Below are 25,946 nucleotides of genomic sequence, written 5' to 3'. Positions count from 1 at the left end.
CAAACTTTATTAACAAGCTATATCCAGAAATAGAGGTACCAATCAATTGCGAGAAGTGTAATGGCATCATTACTCTGGATCATATGCTTTGGCAATGTCCTGTGGCTTTCACAGACTGCGACAAGGAAAGAGACTGGTGGCGGCGAGTGCTTAACAGTGGAGTGCTTTTAGATCAAGTACAGGCCGTCCAGAAGGCCCACGACACGGCGGTAAGGTTAAACCTTACTGTCCCGACGTGGGAGCCGCCTGCGTCATCCTAAGGGTTGATCTTCAGGACCTGAATAAAGTTTGTCATACCATACCATTTCTTTACCGCTTGGGCATGCAACTTCGTATGAAGAAGTTTAACCTCAAGCTTTGTGTGAGCACTGCAACGTGCCATTCGGTTTCTGGCTATGCACATGAGGCAATACGAAATTCAATGGATCACCAACTTTTCGCACTGACTATAGATTACAAAAAGATAGGTAGATGCGGTTTTTTGAATGATGGCCTCTGTGATTATTAATATGGGAAAAACAGCGCTTTCCCACAAAACCATCTCGCTTTCGCATAAACCTGCTCGCTCTGGCTGGGAGTGCTGTTTGTTGATGTCCCCGATTTCGCGGCTTGAGACGCCACTTCAGAGCTAGAAAATAGCAGCGCTTGAATCAATGAATGAATTCGGGTGTTTTACATGCGAAAACCACGATTTGATTATGAGGCACGCCGTAGTGGGCTCTCCGGATTAATTTTAACCACCATGAATTTTTAACGTACCCCTAATGCATGGGACACGGGTGTTTTTGTTTGCATTTAGCCCCCATCTAAATGCGGCCCTAAATGCGGCCGCCACGGCCGGGATTTCATCTCGCGACAGGATGAAATTTTGACAGGATGAACGGGGGGGGGGGGGGGGGGGGGAGGCTCCAGAGTGCTTGGTTAAACACAGCATGATACCGGATAGGAATGAATACATGAATTAATTTTGAAAATGATGGCACACTAACGTACGTTAGGGAAAGTTGGCCTGCAGGAACAACAATAAGAAATCAGTGGGAATGTGCGGGATATGGCGAAGAATGCAAGAGGGAAGGAGTGCCTGAGCCGCCGACGCGGCAAAAAAGCCGCTACGTTAGTCACACGCCTTCGACACGCCATTTGACTTTGACTCCTCCTTACCGATTTAAAGGCGTGTTGTCGATTACGTAAGCTAGATTATATGGTTTTACTGGAAGTTAGTGTGAGTCGTGAACGCGAAACAGCTTTGCGTTCAAAGGAAAGAAGACAAAAAAGTAAACTTCAAGGGCAGGTAAATTCAATAACTTTCAAGAAGCTCCGATAACCGTTTCGCCGAAGCAAGTGGTGAGACCGACTATAAAAAAAAAAAAAAAAAAAACTATAGGACCGGTGAGGTAGCAATGACGGCGAACTTACCCAGATGGCGCCAGCCATCGTGGGGCTCTTCCCTCCGAGGGGAAACCTGCGGTGCGACGCTGGGTGCGCTCGATTCGGGGCGCGCGCTTTTTGCCGGTGCCCGAGTCGCACGCCCGCGGCCAGTCGAAGCGAGTGGTCCGCCGGCAGCGGACGCACGGTCACCGGAGGCTCGCGCCACCGCCCGTGCCGCAGCAGCAGCAACACACGTGCTCGCGCCGCTGAACGCCAGCCGTAAGTGCCGCGCGACCAGTGGCGGCCACCCGTAAGCCGAGGGTCATCGCGAGACCACAGAGCGAGCCATGGGCAAGAAGAACAGCAAGCTCAAGAAGGAGGTCGTCAACCAGCTCGTCAATGAGACCTACTGTGAGTGGCAGTCGACGACGTTCGCGGTCCTCAATGACAGACCTGTTGTAACTCCTGGGCGCATCCGTATTCGACCGAATCATCGATCAATTAATCGATTGTCTGGCCGACTGATTGATCAATGAATTGAACGAATTATCGGTCGACGCCTTAACGAGAAGTTGATCATACTTTGATCGACGAGCCGACTAACCCACTGACCTAGATGCGCATAACAAGTTCTGGGCACGTATTCGCATAACAACTTTTACGTAAGAGCTTTCCTTAATGGCTGGCGTTCGCACGCCCTCGACTCGCGATAGTGGTCATTCTGATGACGAGGCTATTGCCGCAGTAGCGGCCGCTCTCGGACGGACTGCACTTACGTGAAACAAGTGTTCTAAATACGCTCCCTGAAGCCGAATTCACAAAGCTTTTCCTTCTCAAGAACTGCTTTTGGTTGGTCGGGCATTCTCGCCAATGATATGCTTGATGTTACGATTGGCCGGCGCCTGTTCTTACGAACCGCTCCAGCATAGAGGTTGCTTTGTGGATATGGGCCCTGATTTACTTATGCTTTAACTTCCGGCAGTCTTTGTAATCATTTTCTTGCCCCTAAATTATCCCTTTGGATGTTCAGCTACCAATGAAGTAAATTTCTTAATTCGCCGACTCCAAATTCTTGCCACAAAACCGTTAATGGGACAATGTAAGACACGATGAATACAATGGCGAATAAAAGTAATTTCACTATTGCTTACATCTTTCTAAAGAAAGAAAACAGTTAATTTCAATTCCTGTGCTTTCCGACAAATCATCATACACCTTTCCAATAGTGATATAAAAATATCAAGCGCTGGCCGGGTATGGCTTAAGAGCGCGCCGAGCACCATAACCAGTGTGATGCTCCTGAAAACTCTCCGTACGTGTGTGAAAAAAAGAAATATATAAAGAGATGAAGTACCGGTACATAATTTGTGCGCTGTTCACCCTGATGTAGCCAGCACATTACAGACCAAAGATGAAAGGCGAGTCAGCGTATAGAAGCCATAGAAAATGTGGAGGCTGTGCATGATCTACCTGTTTTACACCTGTAAAGAAGGCACACTGATTACAGTGACGATTTTCTCAAACAGACTCTTGTAGAAGCAACGGTGCTTAATGTACGTAGACTGCCTGGCGAATCAGAGCGTGTAACGTATCCTATTTTTAACACGAGTGTAAAATACGCGTCCACGATTTTTTTTTCAGTCGTGGTTTAATTTTTCGCCCAGTGTCTGGCTCCTTGCTCAGCCATCGCTGTGTGTTGTTTTCTTTTTCACTAAATTTTGTCGCTACTCTAAAAGTCTTTCCGTACACAGTAACGAAAACTGGAGAACCCGAAAGCACTTGTTTACCAGTCGGTAGCGCAACTTCCAAACTGCGTAAAGAAATTGGGACAGCAATTCCCGCAACTGTACGTCCGCTAATGTGGCAACATGAGCTGCCGCAAACAAAGGCCGGCGCAGTACTGTAAACAGCAAAATGACAGCAGTATTGACCGACTGATCTAAACGTACATGAACGCATTAAGAAAAAAAAAACTGCCATATGAAATCGTTTGGACACTCGAGAAGGTTATCACCGCAAATTTCGCGCGAGTGGCAACACGAGAACAGGAGACGGCGAGAAGCCACCAGCCCTACTCTTGGTCACATATAATAGCAGGGACTGCAGACAACCACACTCTTTCAATCTAGCTTTAATGAACCAATGAAAATGCATTTAAGACACTAAGCTGGGCTAGTTGGTTACGAGTATTGCGAAACTACATTAAAATATAAAACTATATTGTTTTTTTAAATATGACGCTAATTAAAATTATGAAGCTACATAAAAAAAAAAGAAAATGCAAACCTTCGCTTTCACATTCCACTGCTCGTGTGCAAGTCGCGACCACGCTAGAAGCAATGTTACTGCAGTAGCTACGCCAAAGGGCATAGCACTAAGCCTTCGAAGAGCTCGATACGCAGGAAGTCGGTCAAGGCTAGCAGTTGGGCCTAGGGGTTAGGCATAGCGGCTACTGGCACCGCTGTTGCAGGAAGCCAGTGGCTCTAAACAAGGCACGCTCGATCTCGCGTGACGACGTGTGTAATGCTTCCCAAACACGCTGCCTGGGCACGCTGCTGCCAACGGTCCGGGCACGCGAAATCGCTACGAGCCATCCTACGAACGAGATTTCTCTGGTAAAGGTTCGTATAGATAGCGAGCGTTTGCGAAGCCGTTTGCTCTCGCCACCTGCGTTGGTGCCGTACCTTGAGTTTGCAGTCTTCGAGTGCCCTGTCTAGTCAGTCGGAATGGGAGAGGGACGATGTAGCAAGACTAAGCAGAATACATAACGAAATGGGACATGGACTGTATTGCAAAGCGTCGTTTTGCTGACCTGCCATTGCAGCCTTGTAAGCACTAATATTATGTCAATCGCCAATGTTGTTATCCCCCTGAATTCGCAAGGAGATAACTGACGCTTTTATGGCCTTTATTTTTCAGGACAAATGCTTCAGTTAAAATTATCCCACGAAGTCTAAAACTGTCGAACTTCGCTGTGTTTTCACTGTGCGCATTGGAGCGATTCTTACTGCGACACTACGTCAGTACATTAGGCGCATCTCTGTATTTTTTTTTACGTTTCTCTCGCCGCGCAAAACACATATTTTCTTTATGAGCATTTTGTGACTTAATGCCGTATTTCCAAGTAACTATATATGGCGTCCCCCTTTTAACGGTAACCAAGCTGTTCAAAAAGAAAAAAAAAAAGAAAAGAAAAGCCGGTGCAAGATATTATTCTAAGATTTACGGTGTTCTGTCGTCAGAGGTCTGACGATCGAACACAATAAGTGTTAAAAGCATATATTGCACTGTGTTTTTGAAATCTTTTTTTTTTCTTCAAACAGCGTGGAACGTTAACAGCTAACGTTAACTGGGACACATACACGATATACGGGCGATATTTATGTTGCGTATGGATTGCGTTGCCTCTTCCGGATTGCGTGGGCGCGTCGCTTACATTGTTGTGACGTAGTGCTGACGTCAGGCGCAGTTTGTAGTAGTGTCGGAGCATCGGAGCGCTGACGAAGGCGACGGAGACGGCGGGTGCCTAGAATAATAAAAACAAAATAAGAGCGATACCAAACGGATAATACGCAGTCCTGGAAGAATAGCGTTCGTCACTTTGGATGGGAATAATTTTGGACGCGCCTAGGTATATAACCTTAAAGGGATGTGCATCATGTGATCTGTGATGGTAGCTTTCAGTTCCTTGTTTTGCTAAGCGGATGCTGCTCAATGTATGTACGCCTAACGAGCGAAATATAGGCGTGGGGTGCTTGCCGACTGCTCGAGAGTTGCCGTAAAAACAATAATCAGCTGCAAAGGCAAGTCTGCTCTTCGTTATTACGGGTGTAAACGTGTAGTGCGACAGAAATGTCCGCATTCTTTGATATTACTTGCTTTATTATTATAGACAAGTCCTGAATTGAACGGAAAAAAAAAAAGCGAACAAATTAAGAAGACGCAAGAGAATTTTAAGCGCACTAATAGCCAATGTTATAAAGTTTCGTCATCCTCGACATTCTTGGTTCTTCTTCTTTTAGCGCCATCTTATCCGTCCCTGCTCGTCTATTTTCTTCATTTGCTTCGGGTGCCTTTTTCTAGGAAAGGCGCCACACTGACTGTTCGCTCTCGGTTTTTTAAAGATTTTTGTTCAGTATTGCCTACTGAATGTATCCTTCCTCAAGGAAATTATGGTGCCCCTCTCGCTCGCTTATATTTTAGAGTTTGACTAGTAAGGCTAATCTAGTTGTGACTGTTAAAATTTTACGTATCGAGACATGCGCTCGAAACAGTTGACGAGGCTTAGAAAAAAATATTACCGGCAATTGAACTATGGTTTCCTTATGTTGTCGTATCTGCCATCACGTTCAGCTTGTTGCAGAGACCACTGGCATGATGCATAGATTCCTGCGCACTGGTTGGACCTTGTACAGGTCTCTCAGCAGCTGTCAAAAGCAGCTGGCAGCTGCTTTTGACAATACACAAGCCCTCGTTCGATAGTCGCACTGCAGTCTGCAGGTCGACGCTGTTCCATGTAACACCGCAAAGTTTTCTTCACAACACTTGAATATTTTTCTTCCATTTTTTTTGCCAGTGATGGGTGTATTTGTGCCGAACTCCATTTCGTCAACCATTCCGCCCTATGCTAGTATTGATCCATACGGGAGCATTAATCTGTTAACCCATTACCTGAAGAAATGCTCCCCATTTCTTCAGGTAATGGATTAACGGCATACGGGATTGATTCACCTGAACTTCAAGTTATTAGTATTTTACCGACGTCCTTTCATCACGCTGTGAGTCACAACTCTGCTACCGGGACACTGATTAGGAATTAGGGATCTGTCTGCGACCATCCCCATATTTAGCGGTGACACTTTTGTTTGTAGCATTAACGTTGGTTTGCATACGTGCCTCGAAATTGAGGATACAAACACACGCACGCACACACAGCTAGCGCTTCAAAAGATTTTGAAATAATGCAATTCGCTTGCTTTCTATACGACAGTAGTGCTCGTTGTGATTCGACGCCTGTCTTCTGAGAAAATCCAGGACATTGCGTTTGAATGTCACAGTAATCGACAAAATGCGGCACCTACCGCTTCGTCATTGCCACTATATACGAAGAGAGCACGTATTTGAATGTATTCACTTTTCATCAGTACCGGGACGCAAATCCGTTTTCAACCAGTCAACGTTATTCAGTTCCATATTGCAGTTACATATTTGACGCAGTCGCATGCTTTACATATACAGTAGGCCTATGTAGCGCATTTACACGCTTTACAATCCTCGATTCTAATAGCAATGCCGCATGGCAAGCAGCCTATATCTTATAACTGATAGTGTCGTCTTGCTCCTAAAAATGAAGATGAAGTGGGAGAAGAAATAAATAAAAAAAGGGCCTTGTGTTACTGAAAACTCATCTTCCAGAGCAAAAGCGCTTAATGCTATCCTTGCGCTCTCGGATAAAAAATTATAAACTAGTTCCAGAACTTATACGCTTGTTATTGGTTAAATGTCGCTCGTAGCTTCCTTCCGCGTACCGCACATTTTGTCGCTTTCATGAATTTTTTTTCCCGTTCTCTGGTTTCCGTGGGAGCGCTCGTTGCATTTTCGCCAGACAGCTGCCAATGTTCACATGCATGGTGTGTGTGCTGGTTTCTCATTCCTTACGTTGACGCAATGAATAATTGAATGCGATATACAGGAGACAGGCGCCGCGGTTTCTTTTTTTTTTGTCTTTCACATCTAAACACGGGAACTTGCGCCGACAGAACATTTATTGTCTCACGGTTGGTTTATGGGACACACCAAGGCATACATGTAAATTAGCCTGCTCGGTTATACGTGCGCACGCAAGTTCTAAGTGGGGCGGTGCAGCGCTAATGTATAGAAAGAAAACCTAATTCGTAAATGCCATTCCTTGGCGTAATTTCTGTGGCCGCCCAATAGGACCGGTTTTTCGGCTTAACTATATCAGCATTACTTTTAGTGAATCACTTAGCTTCACTATATGATGCCGTTCGCTAAGGTGAAAATGCGCAGACGACCGCACTTCTGACCTGAGAAGTGTGCAGCAGAGAAAAGTAACTGTTATTTAAATAGAAGCCCGTCCCGTTTAGGATGCGTTGCTCAAGACTACGCTACCCAATCGTCGCTCAAACGCGGTGAGTACTTTCGAATATCGCTTTTCTGGCAACCACCGTGCCAGTGCTACCAAGCGTCTGCATGTAACTATAAAATTTGATCTGGTCGAATCGTTTCATCTTGACGACGTTTAGAAGTAAATCATTGCGAATTCAATAACGAAGAAACAAAATTTCAAGCAGCAATAGAAGCGCTGGCTGCCAACTAAGTAGCCTCTAATCCCGTTGAGTTAGTTGGTAGTCAGAGTTATTCCCGTGGTGCGCATATTTGATCCTGTTTTTAGGTTGAATTCGGCCTGATTCAGTTCTAGCAACGACTCTATCATGTTGGGAGCTGCACTGACGCCTAAAATCCACCAAAGAATTGATGTAGGACAATTTTACTTCTATCAGTGGTGCCGGAGAGAGAGAGAGAGAGAGAGAGAGATAGAATGTTCTTCATTGGAACTCGCAGAATTCTACCGGCGTGTGTAAAGTCGCGTACATGCTACTCTGCATGGGTGAGGGAATGAGGGATTGAAAGGCCCTAATAGAGAAAGGGCGGGAGAAAAAAAGATGCGCGAAAGATGGACTTCGTGTTTACTTATGTTCGCTATGTTGCGTTCAAATGGAAGGCTATGTGAAAATGAAGTATTGTCATTCTAATGTGTATATACAGCATTTTCTAAAGCTTGCCAAGCAAGCCAATATCCCGAAGATAAACAAACACGCTTAAAGCCTATCGCTGCTTAGAAGGACAAGACATACATAGAACCTAATTTGCTTCTCAGCGTTAGTGATGCCTGACTGATCTTGTTCATTTTATTTTCATAAAATGTTCTTTCATTTATATAGACTGGGCATTCGAACAGGACATGCTCTACCGTTTCTATGGCACCACAATTGTCACAGTAGGGATTGGTAGATTGTCCAAGTGGGCACAAATAACTGTTGGTAAAAGCGATGTGCAGACGAACACGATGATATAAAGTTTCTTGCCACCGGCGAAGTTGACGCGGAAGTTTCGATCTCGAGTCTGGGTCTACCGAGTGAAGGAAGGTACAGTGGTGAATTGGCTGGGTTCAAGAGCGGTTTCTTTCCACAGGAGCATGACTTTTCGCTATCGCCGATGCATCACTTCTCGTAAAGTACATATTTACTTGCTTTTTGCGCGGAAGAGCCCTGCGGGCTGCTGCATCTGCCATCCATTTTCCGTGAAGACTGTAATGGGGTGGCCAGTGGCATTGGCTAGGTGGTGAAGGTAGCCGATATCTCGAGTTACAGGATCATGGTTCTGAGTCCTGTTCATGCTGTGAACATGTTGTAAAGCTATTGTTGAAGCTGTTGCGGTGTCAGTGTCACATGACGAGAATTAAACGTGAAATAGAGAATCTTTAGTGGTTTACATGCCGTCAAATTTACTCGAGACAGATCTACTCGTCATTCGAATAGAGTTGCGCCGAAGTCCAGAAAGCTTGCGTGTGTTAAGATGGGGCCTGCAATGAAATATTTGGAGGAGTCAACGGGGTACATGGCCGTAGAGGTTCTGACATGGGAAAAGAGGCATTACAACACCCATGATTCTTGATTTTTTTCTTCGGGAACGAAACCATTAAGATTTGTTTTGGAAACTATCGCTGTGGCGAATGGCCTTGCAGATTAAATTTTCTCCTTTTATCCTTAACATTTTCTTTATTGAACAAACGTTGGTCTCCCTCGCAAAAGTATCTCAATCATAAACGGTTGAGATTAGTTTTAGAGACGGTTTTAATCTTTTATATTCAAGACATTGAGAAGTGCGTGAAAAGAAAAAAAATCACCAACGATTGCGATACTCCCTAATGCGAAATTTGAGCGCAGCTCTATATGTATTCATTTCCCGATATATTGGCTCGCGGACAATAATGTCTCGTGCGGCACGTTGCAAACGGAGCGAAGTGTTGGCGCGACTGCGTCTCTAATCGGGACATCGCGAGAGGCAGCGCGTAAGTGACGCGTGGGCGCGATTCCCAGCAGCCGCCACAGACAGACCGCCGCTCATGCAGCGCTTTGTTTCCATATATGGTATCGTTGGACGCGCTTGCCGCATGCCATCGGAGAACTTCTAGTAGTCGGCGTCGCCCGTCTTGCGCGGCACTACGCTTTTCTTCTCACGCTTTCGCCACACCCTCCTCCTCCGCTTTCCCCCTCGAGCTCTCTTCACTATAGCCGTCTTCCATCGCCCGCTGCGCTCAGCGTTCGCTCTTTAATTCTTCGCTGTCGTCGTTCGCTAGGTTACGCCGAGGTACAACGCCGACGCTCAACACAGGAACGGGCGCCTAAGAGCTGCGTTCTAAATATACTAGCAAGCAAGCAATAAGTGCTCTATTCTAAAATTACCCAAAATAACGTTCCCAGCTCGAGTCAGGCTTTTCTCTGAAACCTGAGCTGTGACGGCTTCCCTCGGTTCTTGTATCCATGCGGCTTTTGTTTTTTCAGCCAAGTTCCACCAGTTCATTCCAGGCTCTCCTGAACAATGCTCGCTGCATGCTATTGTTTCGTTGACCCCGATTAATGGCGCTCTGTTTTTCTGCCACGTCTCGTCCATAGTGACTGCATTGGCATATCACCTATACCCGCTGATTTACGTCATGCACTGGAGTCTTACATTTCACTTGAGTCGAGGATGTTCATTACCGCCCTCTTGCACGCCTCTCCCTTTCTACATGATGTTACTATGGGGACAGAACCTCGTCGCTGCTTTTAAATGCTCTCTAATGACTTCTCAAAGGCGGACTAATGCGGAGTTCCTTCTCAAATTCTGGCCACTTTTATTGCTCTCGTGTCCTCATGCAGTAGTGGCGCCGTCTTTCTTACTAACGATGTTCCTGTTTTCGAAGTCCTTTTAGCCCGCTATTTGCTCTCCCCGCGCATACGTGTATTCCTGGCCTACGGTATGGATTTTCACTGTCGCCTGAACGATTTTGTTGACCTCCCGGTTCGCTCGTCGGTATATGTCTACTTTTCTACGTTTTCCTGCTACATCGATAACCTGTCTACTTTTGTGTATTTATTTTGCTTCAACTTTTGGTTGCGAAGTACAGTGATATTTCTCATTTACTTTTGTGTGCCCCAGTTAAGCGTTCGTTTTATTTCATATTTATCTCATGGTGGATTTTCTTTAGTGACTGTATCATACTCTAATACCCAGTTTTCGTGATGGTGGTTAGCCATTCATTGAGTATCTTTCGAGCGTCTTCATGAGAAGGTTGGCTTTTGCTATATGCTTTATAAACATGGCCCCACTGTGTTCAATGAAGTTCTACTTCAACGTCCCTATAAGTCACTCTTATTCCGTATATAGCCTAAAGAATGGTTATAGATGGCGCTGTGCTGAGCCGAATACGTTGAATTATTCTTCAATACGAAGGCATAGATGACGATTTCGTGGAGCTGCTGAGGGAGATATATCGAGACAACCAAGTACAAGTGGCATGGGAAGGTCGAAAAGGAAACGAAATGGTGGGAATTCACCAAGGATTGAAGCAAGGATGCCCTCTGTCACCATTGTTGTTCACGCTTTACGTCAAGGGCATAGAAAGACGACTGGAAAACAGCGAATTAGGTTTTGATTTATCCTACATGCGTAATGGACAAATGGTGCAACAAAAGGTCCCTGGATTGATGTACGCAGACGACATTGTGCTACTAGCGGACAATAAAAAAGATTTACAGATACTTGCGAATATCTGTGGGAACGCAGCGACAAATCTAGGCCTTAAGTTTAGCACAGAGAAATCAGGGATTATGATCTTTAATGAACACACGAGTAACTTCGTGGTGTCAATTCAACAGCAAGTAATACCCATAGTGAAGCAATATAAGTACCTCGGCGTACACATAAACGAAGGAAAGAATTACTCAAGCAACCACCAAGATAATCTGAAAATAAAGGGGAAGCGGAATGCAGCATTAATGAAACACAGAGCACTGTGGGGCCACAATAAGTATGAGGTGGTGCGTGGAATCTGGAAAGGAGTAATGGTGCCAGCGCTAACATTCGCAAATGCCATTATATGCTTAAAATCGGATATATTGGCGGGTTTAGAAGTTAACCAAAGATCAGTAGGCCGGTTGGCTTTGGGAGCACACGGTAATACGACAAATGAGGCAGTGCATGGAGACATGGGTTGGGCCTCTTTTGAAGTCAGAGAAGCACAAAGCAAAATTAGTTTTGAAGAAAGGCTCAGGAACATGGATGAAAATAAATGGGCGGCTAAAGTGCACAAGTATCTCTACATGAAAAGCGTGGACACAGAATGGAGGAAGAGGTCAAGGAAGTTGGCAACCAAGTACAAGATAATCGAAACTGTAAATAGACAACCAGGGGTCATCAGAAAGAAAGTGAGAGAAATAGAGACCGTGAATTGGATGCAAAGAATGGAAACGAAAAGGACAATGGAGATTTACAAGAATGAGAAGAAAGAAATTAGAAGGGAAAATCTGTACGATAACACAAAGGCCTTGCTATTTGAGGCTCGAGCCGGTTGCCTAAGGACGAAAACATATCGGAACAAATATTCGGAACTAGATGAGACATGTGTATGCTGCAGTAAAGATCCAGAGACCACTCAGCACATCCTAATGGAATGCGACGGGATCCACCCAGCGAGAACCGTAGGTAACGTGCAACTCCCAGAAGCGCTTGGGTTTAAAGTGGAAGGAAACATAAACAGATCAGCCGTAGAGATCAGCAAGAGACGATTAGAGTACTGGTGGAAAAAAAAAACAGGGAAAAGATCGATACGACCTGATCTCTTAAAATCATAGGCAGCGGTACAAGCTAAATTTTTGAAAAAGGTATACAAAAACGCGAGATAAAGAACATGTGTAGTATACCTGATTAAATCAAGCAGGCTAGGTGACTATTTGTCGCCACCCCGTTTCAAAGGGGATGCCAATAAATCATCATCATCATCATCACGTGTGTGCGGAATTGTTGACGCTAAGTTCAATAATAGAAACGGCGACAGCAGTTCTGATTACCTTTATGCGCAACGCAGTAAAGTTTCTTTCACTACTGGTCTTCCTGTTTTCGTACATGGATACTTAAAGCGTTCACCTTAAGCCCCTAAACAACCTCAGTCATTTCAAACAAGCCGGTGCCTTTCGGTCACTTTTCTCCATGCGTGGCGATGTCAACAGAGTCGTGGTGTGACACAAGGAGGGCGAGAATTGTCGAATGACCGACCTACAAGTCATGACGTCAGTTTCGCTTCGACAGCTGGCGCCCGTTTTATCTGCAGTCGCGCTCGTTCTGTTTTATCGCTAAAGAGATTTAGCTCTGAGTGATAAGTGATACGTTAGCGTTATACCTGCGGCCCTCTGCACATGCGCCTCCTTTCCGCAGAACCGCAGCAGACATGCTAAGATATCAACGCTTTAGTACACCATCATCGAGTACTGTACCAGAGCGTAGAATCAAATTCATCATACAGTGAATAATTAGGCTTTTAAGAGCGTTCGACATCGCGAACGCATCACCATGATGGTGATGATGATGATTATCTTTATTGGCATTCTCTTTGAAACGGGGCGGCGACAGATATTCACCTGGCTTGCTTCATTTAATCAGGTTTTACTACACCTATCGCCATCTAGCCTATCTGATATCCATCTTATCTTTCATATTTAAAACCTTTATCACTATACTGTACCACTATCTACGCTTGCAATGACTGCAGTCTATTAACCTCTTCCCTGCTTTTTTTTACACCAATACTCTAAAGGTCTTTTGTTATCTCGACTGCTGGCCAGCTACTTCTTCCATCTTCTTAAATTCTCAAAGCTCCTGGAAGCTGGACACTACAGTACGGGTGTCGCGGGTTACTATCTTAGCATCCATTACGATGTGTAGAGTCGTTTCCGGGATTTTTTTGCCCATATGCCTCATGCTGTGGTGAATATTTGCTCCGGTATGTTTTTGTCCTCCGGCAGCCAGCTCGGGCCTCAAATATCAAAGCACCTCCCCCCCTTCCCTCATCATCTGTGCGGGATGTATGAACCCAGAGCTAACAAGCCACTCATACCATTTAACTCAGCCCATTCTAAGCTAACCACGGCGGGTCGTCCCATAATCTCAAGAAAGTTGGTCGGCGTGCTTGCGTTGATGTAGTGTTTTTGGCGCCAGATAGGCAGGCAGGTTAACTGCGATCTAAAAAAAAAAATCAAACAAAATAACAAAAAAACAACAACAAGAAAACAAAAACCAAGAAAACAGCTGCTGCCCTAACCATAGGAACCACTTTGTCGCGTGTGTAGTAGGTGTTGTTCACAACATTTCCCTTACATGCGGCCGCGATTACATTGGTCAGACGGGACGCTGTCTCAATGAACGATTAAAAGCAGCACAATATACATGTTTTAAGCGAAGCTTTATAGGCTCACAAATTTCGGCGGTGGTGATGGGGGTGGTGTGACGCTGACAAGTGGGCTGATCCTGGTGATAGTGCAGACAGGGTCCAAGCTCAATGGCACATACCCCTGTCGAGTGGGCCGATGCTGGTGATAGTGCAGAAAGGGTCCAAGCTCAATGGCACCTACCCCTGTGGGCTCGGGGACCTGCAACGCACCCTTGAACTACCCTTGTCACACGTGGGACCCAAAGAGACAAAATCACCAGCCCTTCCCCTATCGAGAAAATGGGGGTAAGCGAAGCTCGACGTCCGATTTTAGCGTGAGGGCTTCCGAAGCCCAGGCGAAACATCCGCGAAGAGCCGCGGACCCCGAGTTGCGGGAGGGCGATGTTGAGGCCAAACGTCAGCGAAGAGCCGCCGACCCTGAGTTTAGAGCAAACGAAGCGTAACGCCTGCGACAGTGTCGTCTTGCCACAAGCTTCACTTACCCCCATTTTCTCGACAGGAGAAGGGCTCTGAATTTTTTAAACTCTGTATCTGGTAATCTTAGCATCCACTGCAGAAACCATCATTGCAGACCCATATTCGAAGGCACACAAATTATCAGTCACCACAAAAAGCAAACAAACTAGAGAGATTACTGAAGCGCACGCAAGTTAAAATCTGGAATGTTCGGTGTGCCCCTTCATTGTCACTGTGCGATAAAGAAGTGTAATATTTAGACACGTGATCTGCAAGCCGTTTGTTGGAAGCAAAGTTCCGAAGACGTGTCGCCCACCTGTATTTTATGTTGTGCCATAGCATACTACTTCAGCCTGGTTTATGTTCGCAATAAAATTGTTGTAAGTAAGCGCTATTTTATACCACTTACTTCTCATGTAGATCGTCGCGCTGCTAACCAAAGATGCAACAATACGAACATTAGGCCACCCTTGCATGTGCGCGTTGGAGGGAAGGGTGGTGTTGTAACGTACGAGCTCCTTGCGCACAATAATGTGGTTACTCATTGCCGTGATGCTCGCATCTAGCTTCAGAGCTATGAAACGCAGCGCTTCATTGCAAGACTCAGGGAAGGCGCTCCCGAAAGGGCAAATGAAAAGCTGAAAAAATCGTCCACACGTGACATTAACGTCAAGTGGCCATCGCTATCGAGCCATAACAGCGCCAGTTGAATTCGTCGGCAACATCTGGTGGAGTTCCAGTCGGCACCCTTCACTACTTAGCCATTTACAACTAAAATCGAGGAATTGTAAGGGACTCCAGGGGAAGTTCATGTCCCTCGAAAAGGAGGGTAACTGCTCACATGTAATTGGTTACTCAAAATATAATTGAATTACAGTGAGCGTTACACAGTAAAAAATATAATCGATCAATTGCAAAACTGCCAAAAATGTAATCGATTACAAGTTGTTTATTACATGCAATTCATTATGCACAAGTCTGACACACACACATACACAGAAGTGACCTCGTTATGTATTTTTTTTTATTATTGTAAGCTTTCAGATTACAAAGCATACCAACGCAGAAACGTTTCCACATACAGCGAAAATATAAATAAAGGGGAAGGGTGAGCATGTCCGGCATATGTACATATACTTGAGCGGTCAGTGACACCATCTCGTTCGTGCTCGCATCCCGAATAGCAAACACGGTGTGTTTACTTACAGACCAGTTGCTTGCTTGCCCGTCGTGGATGCTCATTAATGCAAAGCTATTCCTCCTGTTTAGGACCTCGCAGGTCAGCAAAGCGAAGAGGTGCGCACATTGCCACCGCCCTCCTATGTGTGCACGTGCCCGGCATAAAAACATAGCAAGAGGTCCACAGGCGACACGTGAAGGAAGGGGGCAAAGTGGGGCACGTGCCTACCATCCAACCGACATCTTTCTGGCTACACTAGTTCGAAACACTTGAGCCCAATTTCGTTTGCTTTCCTGCCAGTTTCCCTCTCTGTGCGTGTGAGTGTGTCTGTGTGTGTGCTGTGTGTGCGTGTGTGTGTACTCGCATTTGGTCGATCACCAAGTGACTCTAAAGGCATCTGCCTTTAAAGCCAATACTTTAGCAATGGAAGTTATCCGCTGCGTATTAACGCGCATTAATAGCTGATACTATAGTTAAGGTAGTTGTTTTGTAGTGTGAACTAAAAAGAAGTATTAAGCGTTTAATGTTCATCGTACAGTGACAAGAAAGGGCGTGCCCGCTTGCTCATCTTCCGCTGTACCTGCATTCCAGAGAGAGAGAGAAACGAAGAGGGAAAGGTAGGGAGGTTAACCAAGGACGAGCCCGGTTGGGTATCCTACACTTGGGGAGGGGGAAAAATAGATAAGGAGAGAAAGGAAAAATAATAGTAAGTCATTCGCAGAGTCACTCACAGAAGAATCTCCGCTGTCACATTCCAAATCTGTACTCTACCTTCGAGAAGCACGAATGTCTCCGAGGTTGTTCAGAAGTCTCGGAGTTCTGAGAATATCAGAGTTTAGAAACCTGTGATTGCTCAACTTACTCAATGTTTTTGGACAAGCTGAATCCACTACGCTGGCAGACAATCTCAGCTGATAAATCCACAGCAGCATCAGCAGTTTCGTCAGATTCTTTAACTGCATTTTTGATGTCATCATCGTGTTACTTCCGATGGCGCTCTCCTCGAAGGCCTGTCTCCAGTTACTGGGTTTATGAGGTTCACTTGGCCAGCCTGAAACCATTGATAAAATGCTGCATTGCACTGCTCGTTTCGGAGACTTCCGTGCGGCGCCTCTCGGCTTCGTTTTTTTTAGTAAGAATACAAGCGCCTTGAAGACCTGGTTCATGGCACACCCTGCATTTGCGGCGCTTCGGCGCATGGTCAGCGACTTATTGAGGAGTTAAATTGACATTTATTTCTTTGTTGTTTGTTTGCGATGCGCCCAAAATAAAGTCTACCTTATATTAAACTCGGTATTGTCTTACGGACTGTAATATTATAGTCGCGTATTGAACGTTCTGCCGCGCCGAATGCGCATTGGCCGCGTGTGGTACGGGTGAAGCCACATGGTCACTCGATGACCACCGAAAGCATGCATGCCTTCGCGAAGGAACCACCAACGCTCGCCGCGCCCTTGCACGCGACCATCCCACCCATACCACAGGCCCTACGATGAGGACTTGGGCCCTTTGGCCATCTATGAATTATGCCTTTGTGCAGCTGCTCTCGTCGGCTGTCTGAGGAAGCATCTGTCCCTATTGTTCTACAGGCGACGTTTCGGGTATCTCGGCAGTGATGGGAGCGGCGTAGACTTCCCGAAAGCAATTTTCATGTGAAGGAGATGACAGGGCAAATGGTGTTCAAATGGAAGGGGCACGATGACAGCCGTACCTCCAGAGACTCCTAAAAGCATTTTCAACGCCCCGCAAGGACAGTGGCACGTTGTCGTTTTTTTTTAATGTTTCTTATTTTCTTTTTTTGTAGCCATAACATTACCACTGCGACTTCGTCCCGATGAATTGCCAGCCAGGCATACAGAGATATGCGTGGAACCAGCTTCGCCGCTATAGTATCCGGGCTGTAAGTGCCCGGTAAATGAAAACAATTTTATATTATATGAATTTTTCGCAACAGCTGAAGTCCAACGCAACCGCAGGAACTGTGCCACTGGTTGAAAAGTACTGGAAATCTGTCGTAGCAACGTTGTGTGCGACCGATATCTGCGTCGTAGCATGTGACGTGCGTAACGGCGTGTCAGCAATATAGCGCGTCGCTGCGGTACAGGATTGGAAGTCAGCACCGCATGTCAAACGCACCTTTACTGATTGCGGTGCCACACCGCGCTTGTCGAAGTGGTTCACACAGAGAAATCTCTGCCATGTGAAACACGCTTTACTGTAGCAGTATTGAATTTTGTGTGAAGCATGAACATTCTATTTAACAACTTATAGCCATCATTTATTGGCTCTAACAAAGTATTCGAAGCACGATTAGAAATACTTGTATGTGAAGTAAGAACACCCAGAATTACTCTCCCACCATTTGCCACCCCGGGTGAGATTTGTCGACTCGGGAACGTCTCTAATTGGAACGTACTTCCTGCTACCTGTTCTTTTTTTTCTCTCACTCTCTCTCTTTGCCCGCTTTTCAAACCCTATTTCCCCCACCCCAGTGCAGGGAATCAAACCGGAAACTCGCATCTGTTTAACCTTCCTACCCTTTCCTCTCTCTCTCTGTTTTAACGAAAACTGAAACGGAAATCTAGCACACAGCAATGTGTTTATATTATTCGCCTGTTTTCTCACTGAAAAAACTCAGACATGGCAGGTAAACCATCTCGCATCTTATGGCAGTCTATAAAATAGTTGATATTGCAGAGATAGTGGTTTCACTTTATGCACCTGAATGGATGCAGCCGCACGAATTTCTTGGAATCTTCACCTTTGTTGGAAGCACCATGAGCAAAGCGTTCTTTTCTATAGAGTCAGAGATAGGTGCACACTGACGCGTTCAGCTGGATAACTCCAGATACCATAAAAACCAAGATTTCTCGCGCTTAAGCGTCCCGTTTGAATTAATGAGCTCACATTCGGTATGTTGCGAAGTCATGACAACAGGGTAGAAGAGGTTAAAAAAAAAGTTTTCCAGTTACAAAGAGCAGTCACAGTCGTTGTGTTCGGCATGCCCCTTCGCGAAGCGGTTCCTTGAGTTCATAAAGCACAGAAGTACCGCTTTTTACGCTTTGGCGAAAATACTTGTTTTCAGGTCAGCTGTGTATTTCTTGCGGCGCAGCTTGCCATTTCTGTCCAGCGCACTTTGCATATTCTGTGCAACTTGACGTTGGGATAACATACTAATTTTCTCTGCATCAGTAAAACCCAAAACCTCAAGAAAAGGTCTTAAGCGCGCTTTATCGACGTCATTCTCGCGAAAAGGAGCCCCGAGTTGACATTTTTATTGTTGCAGTAAATACGCGGTAGTCATATCAATACCGACAGGCCTCATTGCGACGAACCTTTCTTAATTCGCCTGTTCCACCATAGATTGCATGTGCTTCTCTAAACTATACAACGATGTATGCTTCTTGGTGTCATCATACGTGCACGCACATGGATCCGCAGCACAGTTTCGCACCGGAATGGCGTCGGCGCACTGGTTGTTGTTGCTGTTTTTTTTTATGATGATGATGATGATGATGATGATGATGATGATGACGGCGACTGTGAGGGATCGGTCAAGAATCGGGTGGCGTCAGCATGGAGAACTTGAGGTAACTTAAATTAGATCGTTGAAACCTTTGTGAGAAGCGGGAAGAAATGAAATTCAGAGCAGTTAGCAGAAGAATAAGCAGAGGGGAAAAAAAGAGAGAGGCACATATGACAAGCAACGAGAGACAGGAAGATAAAAATGAACTCGCCAATATTAAAGAAATATACGGCAAGATCGAAGAACGAAATTTTCCATTGCTATGTGCATTCCCGTGAGTCTGTTCGAACGGCACCAAAGAAAAGCAAAGAAAGAGAGAGAGAGGGATTCATTCATGCAAACGCTGCACCGACTTTGCGCAGTTTTAACGTCCTCAAACGCAAGCATAGCGTAGCTCTGGAATGTGTGCCACGCTAATGAACCTGTCAGGAGAGGAAAGCTATACTTACTGGAGACCGACGGCCATGGATGCTCGTGGCTGATTCGGCACACTTTGGCCGCAACCATGTTAAAATCTGACTAACGGTCGTCATCTTCGGGTCAGTGCTGCTGTTGACGTGCACAGAGTTAGGTGCTCATGCTTTAGAATCATGCGAAAAACAGTTATATCCAAGAACGGTTTGACGCAAAAGAGACGCGACGACTAAATTAGTTTCGATTTATAAAGCATTCTTTCAGAACTCTAGTTTCATTAGCTTCAGGTAAGAGGGGATAGCCAAAGTTTCATTTTTCTTTATTTCGACCAAATCCCAGCGCCCGTATGCGCGCGTCATTGGGACGTCACAGATTTCGAAGTATCATCTCTTATTTGGGCTGTTGTGTTGCAGTGACGTTCTCAAAACTGGCTGAGTTCAGTCTTTTGATCCTTTAGAATACAACGTAGTCTATCTTTACCGATAAACGATTAACTAGGCACGAGCAGACGCCGTCAAAAATCTCTGACGTCACGGCGAGTTGGGGCGGAAACTTGAGGGTGGCGTCGCCATATCTGTCTTTCGTTCTTGCCTGTTTTTAGACTTTCCAACTCCCCTCTCGCGGCAAGTCTGGCTTTTCTGAAATTGTGGAAGGGTAATTTGCTAATACAGGTTAACTTACATTTCTCTTTAGAGTAACGTTAAACAATGAACGATGCATCTGCACAAAAACTCGCCGCGCGATGGAAAGACGAGGAAGAGGAATGAAAAATAATATCATTAAATCGTGGGGTATAACATTTTAAGGCTGCACATGGAGCTGCGACTCGGATACGCCATAGTGGGTGCCTTCAGATTAACTTAAAACCGATGTGGCTCTTTAGCACGCATTCACAGAACTGTATGTATACACGAGCGTTCCTGCTCCCATCGGAATGCGCCCTCTGTGTCTGTGTGGCCGAGAATCGAACACGAGACTGTGAAGCTGCGGGAAGGAGCTTTTAACCCAGGACACCTGTGGAATCTTTTTTTTTGTATGGAAAAAATTTGGCGATTTGATTTGACGACATACTTCAGTTCATGGACAATCATCTTCAAGTAGATACCCTTTCCTTGGCTACGCGTAAGTATTTGACCGTGCCCTCCATAATAGTCTCCTCACAAAAGTTTGGTTTCTCGGTATACCCTCAAGTCTGATGTCCTGGCAGTTTTTACCTGACCGTCAATACAAAACCGTCAATTCATCAAAAAGATGTAGCACATTTGTGGTAGTACATGTACACAGCGTGTTCAAAAGCCCAGACATCATCTGAAGCAACATCGGTCCTGGGAAAGTGGTTCTATATATATAATATTGAATTGCATGTGGAAAAATGGAGAATCCACAAGTTTCGCTATGGGTTTTATATGGCTGGAGGAAATAATCATGATACATTCGAGGATTCCGCCTTCCTGGTTCGTGTTTACGTTTATCAATTTTAATTTGACCTCTGATTATATGAAACAGGGTTTTTATTCGGTATTTCTGTCTACGTATTTCCAGTTGATTTAAACCACCAGTATTTAACACTTACGTTGCAAAGTCTGTCCTACGATACTTGGAACAAATAAAGCTTATGACGCGTATAAGAAGCCGCACGTCTGCTATGCAAAGCTCTTTTTGTCTTTTTCAGATGCTAGATTCCTTTGGAATACCTTAGTTAGTCGATAGCATTGTGACGTGTACAGACCGCATAATTTCGGCGAGAAAATAGCGCTCGACCTTACTCACCGAATGTGACTTCGGGCCAATCGAGACAAGCGCCTGTTTTTTTTTTTTTTCGTTTCTTAAAATAATGTGCTACCGAATTGCCTATTAAAACATGCCTAGTGTTTTTTCTTTGCTGTTACAGTTGCAGCCTCCACCTACACATTTTTCTCGGTTAGCCTTACTTTTATGCCTTTTGTGTTTCCTCTGTGCAATTTGCTTTCACATAATCTTGGAAACACTATTGTCTTGTTATTTGCGATTCTACGCGCCTCATAGCGCTTGCATTTTTTATGTTGTTCTTACCATGTTAATTTACCATGTTTTTTGCAGTTAATACTTTCACATAAATGTAAGCCCACCCTCCCTCTCCCCTTTTGTAGTACCAACGGGCCCTTAAGGTTAAAATAAATGAAATGAAATGAGAATGCCGTAGCCACTGAACCAAATAAGAGGGTAAAAAAGAATGAGATCAGCTTTACATACCTGGTATCACTATCGAGTGATCGTTTTCAGAGTGCTGCCATCGCCCTACAAAAGCTACGTAAGACAACCTTCAAGCTGCATTATGCGAATGAGTAGACTCCGAAGCGATATGATCGTTTCATTATTGTCATTGGGGTCCGCTTATGCTCGCAGTAAAATTATATTGCTGCATTTTACGAAGTTTGTAGTGCCGCCGGGATGCTCTGAAACGAGCAATCGAGGACGCGCCAAATACCTAGAGGGCGGTGATAGCTACCAGTCACGAAGAAGCGCAGGAAACAAGGCGAAACGAGAGCGCGAAATCTTCGGTCGTGGGTGGCCTGAATGAAGTGGTGCTGGCATGAAGCAGCTACTACAACAAAATATTTTAAGAAGTGCGCGAAGTGCGCGTTATACTTGCTCACGCGTATCCGTGAACCACGTCGAACACGAGATAACATGGTTGCCTTGTCTCGCTCACTCATACTGGAGGGGTACTCGCGAGGACCATTTCCCGTTCACGGCCTTCAGAGTGAATGAACATGTAGCCATGACGAATCGGCGTTGAGACGATGAACACGATGTCGGAAAAACCCGAAAAAGTGGGTCGTCGGAGAAAGTAAGGGGGGGGGGGGAGGGGGTCGAGTAATAAAGCTAAAGCAGCAAAACATAATTTCATCCGACAGCCCATTGTTTCGATGGTTGGGAGGGAGCAAAAAAACTGAGGTAAAGCAAAAACAAAAAACGGGACTGAAGGTGGAGGAATGAGAGAATAATAAAAGTGTATAAGAGGAGAGGCGCGGCACGCTTACACGCAAGAGAATACGTCGTGCCCGGCAGTACGGGATTGAGTATTTGAGGAAGCGGCACTGCACTTACGTTTCTTTGTACGCCATTGATGGAGCAGGTCAGGTTCTTGGCACTTTCTCTTAGTAAGTGGGCTGCTGTGTACAGGGGTTAGTACAGCGCAAGGCTTATACTTTTCGCAAACGTAAGCGCGTGCACTGATGAGAAAAAAAGGAAAATCGCCTGGCATTGTTTAAGAATATCAGAAAAAAAAATAGTTTGCACAAGGTAAAAAGAGATACTCAGTGGTAATATACGTAAAATTAAATAAAAATTATATGCGCTCACCCACATGAATGTTATTGCCATGCCGTAGCATGGTGGTTCTGAACTTCAACATATGTAAGGCTCTTTTGCAAGCAGCAATGGCAATGCGTTGCCTATCGGATGCTGTCCTCCGCAAGGATGGGATAACGTTTATATATATATATATATATATATATATATCACTAGAATTGGTTGATCACGAGCGGCTGATGATAAAAAACGATTAAAAAACAACGAAACGAATTGTTAGGTTATTGCGATCCTGAATTTACTTTATTCCTTAGAACACTGGAAAGTGCGCAGCAGACTAAGTAAGGAAGTCATGGTGACATGTGTGTGTGAAGAAAGGTCAGTATACATCTACAGTCCTCGTGAAACTTTCCAAGCTCGTGCGCGAGTGTGAATAACTGCATCGAGGCTCTATAGCGCCTCTTCTGTATAACTCCTGATTCACTCTAATCTCAATGAAAATAGAACGGCTATCACCTTTTACTTTCAGAGTTACCGACAGGCCCCAACACGCCACCAGGCGGCAGCTTCGGTCACGCGTGCAGTGACTCCTTAAAGGGATGGTCCGGCTATTTTACAAATAGAAACAAATGATCTCGGAAGAAAGCGGGTGCACACTCCTACTCTTTGAGTGGTAACAGCAATAACTCGGGCGCTTAATTATTTCTCATTTAATTATCCAACTCGGCATTTCTTGAAAATCCCGCGTTGAGGACAGAACCCGCTGGCCAGTGTGAGCGTGACGTCACATGTGTCGGTGTTGAGCGGTCGGGTCATGCTTAGCTGTGATAATTCCATAGCGTGGGCCTTGCTAGTGCAACGGTGCTTTTCTGCATTTTGCATTGCACACTGGTTCATTCAGTAAAGGCCCTTAGGCCGACACCGACATGACAGCGATGCCGACATAACCCGTCGCCAATGATCAGCTGACTTATCGGCTGAACGTGTCACCGACAGATTTTGGCCTACTTGGAGGACAACGACGCGCCGACACGATCGACGACAGCAAGTCATCGTAGTGTGACAGGCCTTTGTGCCGACGACGCCAACAAAACGAGTCTGCCGACTGTCGCTCAGCCGGTCTTCGTGCGATCCATCGATCGGCCGTTGAGCGAAAACATCACACCGACTACGTGGTTGCCGCAGCAACTGCACTGCACTTTCATATATATATATATATATATATATATATATATATATATATATATATATATTGCGCGCTCAAATCACGTTAAAACAAGCTTTTGAAGCTAAACTGCGCGATTGTCAGCAGTCCACATCGAATTTGAGCCGATATCGATCTCGTTCACTGGAGGTTTAGCCTAGAATAACCGTACACCTATGCTGCCGGCACACCTGAACTAAAGGTTAAGCAGTCAGGATGAAAGAAACTGTTTTTTGTTCTGGCCATAGAGATTTGAAATGAACCACTATTCGTTTTGTTCGGTGCGCACACAAGAAGCAAGAAGCGACGACACGGCGCGGTGTCGACACTGTATACGTCACCGTTCTCGATCGAAGTTGGCGGGCTAGTTGGTTGGAATTCACGTTAACGCATTGAAGCCCGAATGGACGAGGTCCGAGAAGAAATATAGAATCTAATGGGGATGCTCCCGCGTAAGCAACAGTGATTTTGACGTCACCGCTTTCGTCACGCCAGCCTTGGCAATTGAAATTCCGGGTCAGGTAGCGTGAAATCATAGATCGGAGTGCGTAGGCTTGGGCTATCTAGGTTTTTTTCGTCCAACAGCGTAATCACAATTTATTAGTTGAAGGGCTATAGCGATAACTCAAGAAACCGTATCAATGGATGGATGCTTTGAGCGTCTTCTTTGACACGGGGTGGTGGGTTGCGCCACCAAGGTCTTATTAGTTTGCGTAATGTTCTACGTATATCAAAAAAGAAGAAAAAAGAATTCCCAGCATCATACTTTCTGAATCACTATTGAGAACTTTGTTTTTGTACGCCACCGTTGTTTGTGACCTCCCTACTTTTCTGTCACCAAACTTCCAATCGCCTCTTACTAACCTCTGTTGCGGACATGCTTACTTTACTACTGCTATCGCTGAACCCAAGGGCTTCAAGGAGGCCAGAGGAGCCTAAACCGACCACTGGGCAGATATCTTCACCTTCTAATGAAAACATGTTCCATCATTTCATTTGCTGGCTGTAGCTATAGCAAGATCACCCTCCCACTGCTCGTTGGTTGGACTAGGTATTGGATCTAGGTCTGGGTTATTCTGGCATTCCCGAACCATGTTATATAGTATAGCGAGTTGGCCGCAGTGTCTGAACAGCGTGGTGTACAGGGTACTCGGCATGTAACCCCGTTGGGTGTGAGAACGTTGTTTGTTTGTAGTTGACGGAAGATGACTTCTTGTTCTTTCGACAGCGTATCGGCTCCCGGTGGATATGTGCGTCGGGACAACATGTAGTGTTTAGTGATGTCATGGAAGGTAATGAGAGGGTGGTCTGCTCGGTTGTCATCCTCCAGTGGTGCCCGGTTTTCAAGATATCGGGCGCTGCTTGATTACCGCGGAGTAACGATTAGGCTGGCGTCCAGATTATTGATAGGTTCCTGTGGAGGGATTCTCGGCTAAGGTATACATTGCAGTCTTGGAGATTCTTCCGGCCGTGTACGTACGGCACGCCGCTTGCGAGTCAGTGACTATGGTCTCAGTTTGTGTTTGAGTGATGGCTAACGAGATCGCTGCCTCTTCCGCTTGGAGGGTAGTGGATTGTGTTAGAGTGAGGCTTGTTATGAGGGTAGTGGGGATGGCGACGACTGCGGTTTTGGGGCAGGCGCGCGCGTAGTCCGCAGAGTCTGTATACACACCGTGGTGCTGGCGTCTCCGTATCGTTTTTCGAGTGTTTGGGCTCTGTCTTGTCTTCTCCCTTTGTGGTGTTGAGCGTTCATGCTCCGTGGAAGTGGGGGGATTCACTGTCTTGATCGAATATCCAGTGGGATGTCCGCCGTTTTGTCAGTGGCTTGCAGGGTTACGTAGCCTCAACGTTGGAGTATGCGGCGTCCCGTCGCAGCGGTGGATAGGCGCGCTCTCTGCGCAGTGAGGTGGGCTTGAATTAATTCTTCTAGGGTGTTATAGTACCGGCTCATTGCCTCTCGGCTCGTAGGATATTTTCGTTTCATCAATTGGCT

General features: G+C 45.5%; 1 protein-coding gene across 1 annotated transcript in view; it reads left to right on the top strand.

Annotated features, from left to right (window-relative positions):
* Nucleotides 1-1,544: 1,544 nt before the first annotated feature.
* LOC119437208 (frequenin-1-like) overlaps nt 1,545-25,946 on the top strand; it is a 283,793-nt gene continuing 259,391 nt past the window's right edge. The window contains exon 1 of the mRNA XM_037704258.2: nt 1,545-1,779. Within this exon, the coding sequence (XP_037560186.1) occupies nt 1,716-1,779 (64 nt within the window). The 5' untranslated portion in view covers nt 1,545-1,715. The remainder of the gene's footprint in view (nt 1,780-25,946) is intronic.

The sequence above is a fragment of the Dermacentor silvarum genome, chromosome 1 (assembly GCF_013339745.2).
Source record: "Dermacentor silvarum isolate Dsil-2018 chromosome 1, BIME_Dsil_1.4, whole genome shotgun sequence".
NCBI lineage: Eukaryota > Metazoa > Arthropoda > Arachnida > Ixodida > Ixodidae > Dermacentor > Dermacentor silvarum.
This window is presented reverse-complemented; position numbering and strand designations above follow the sequence as displayed.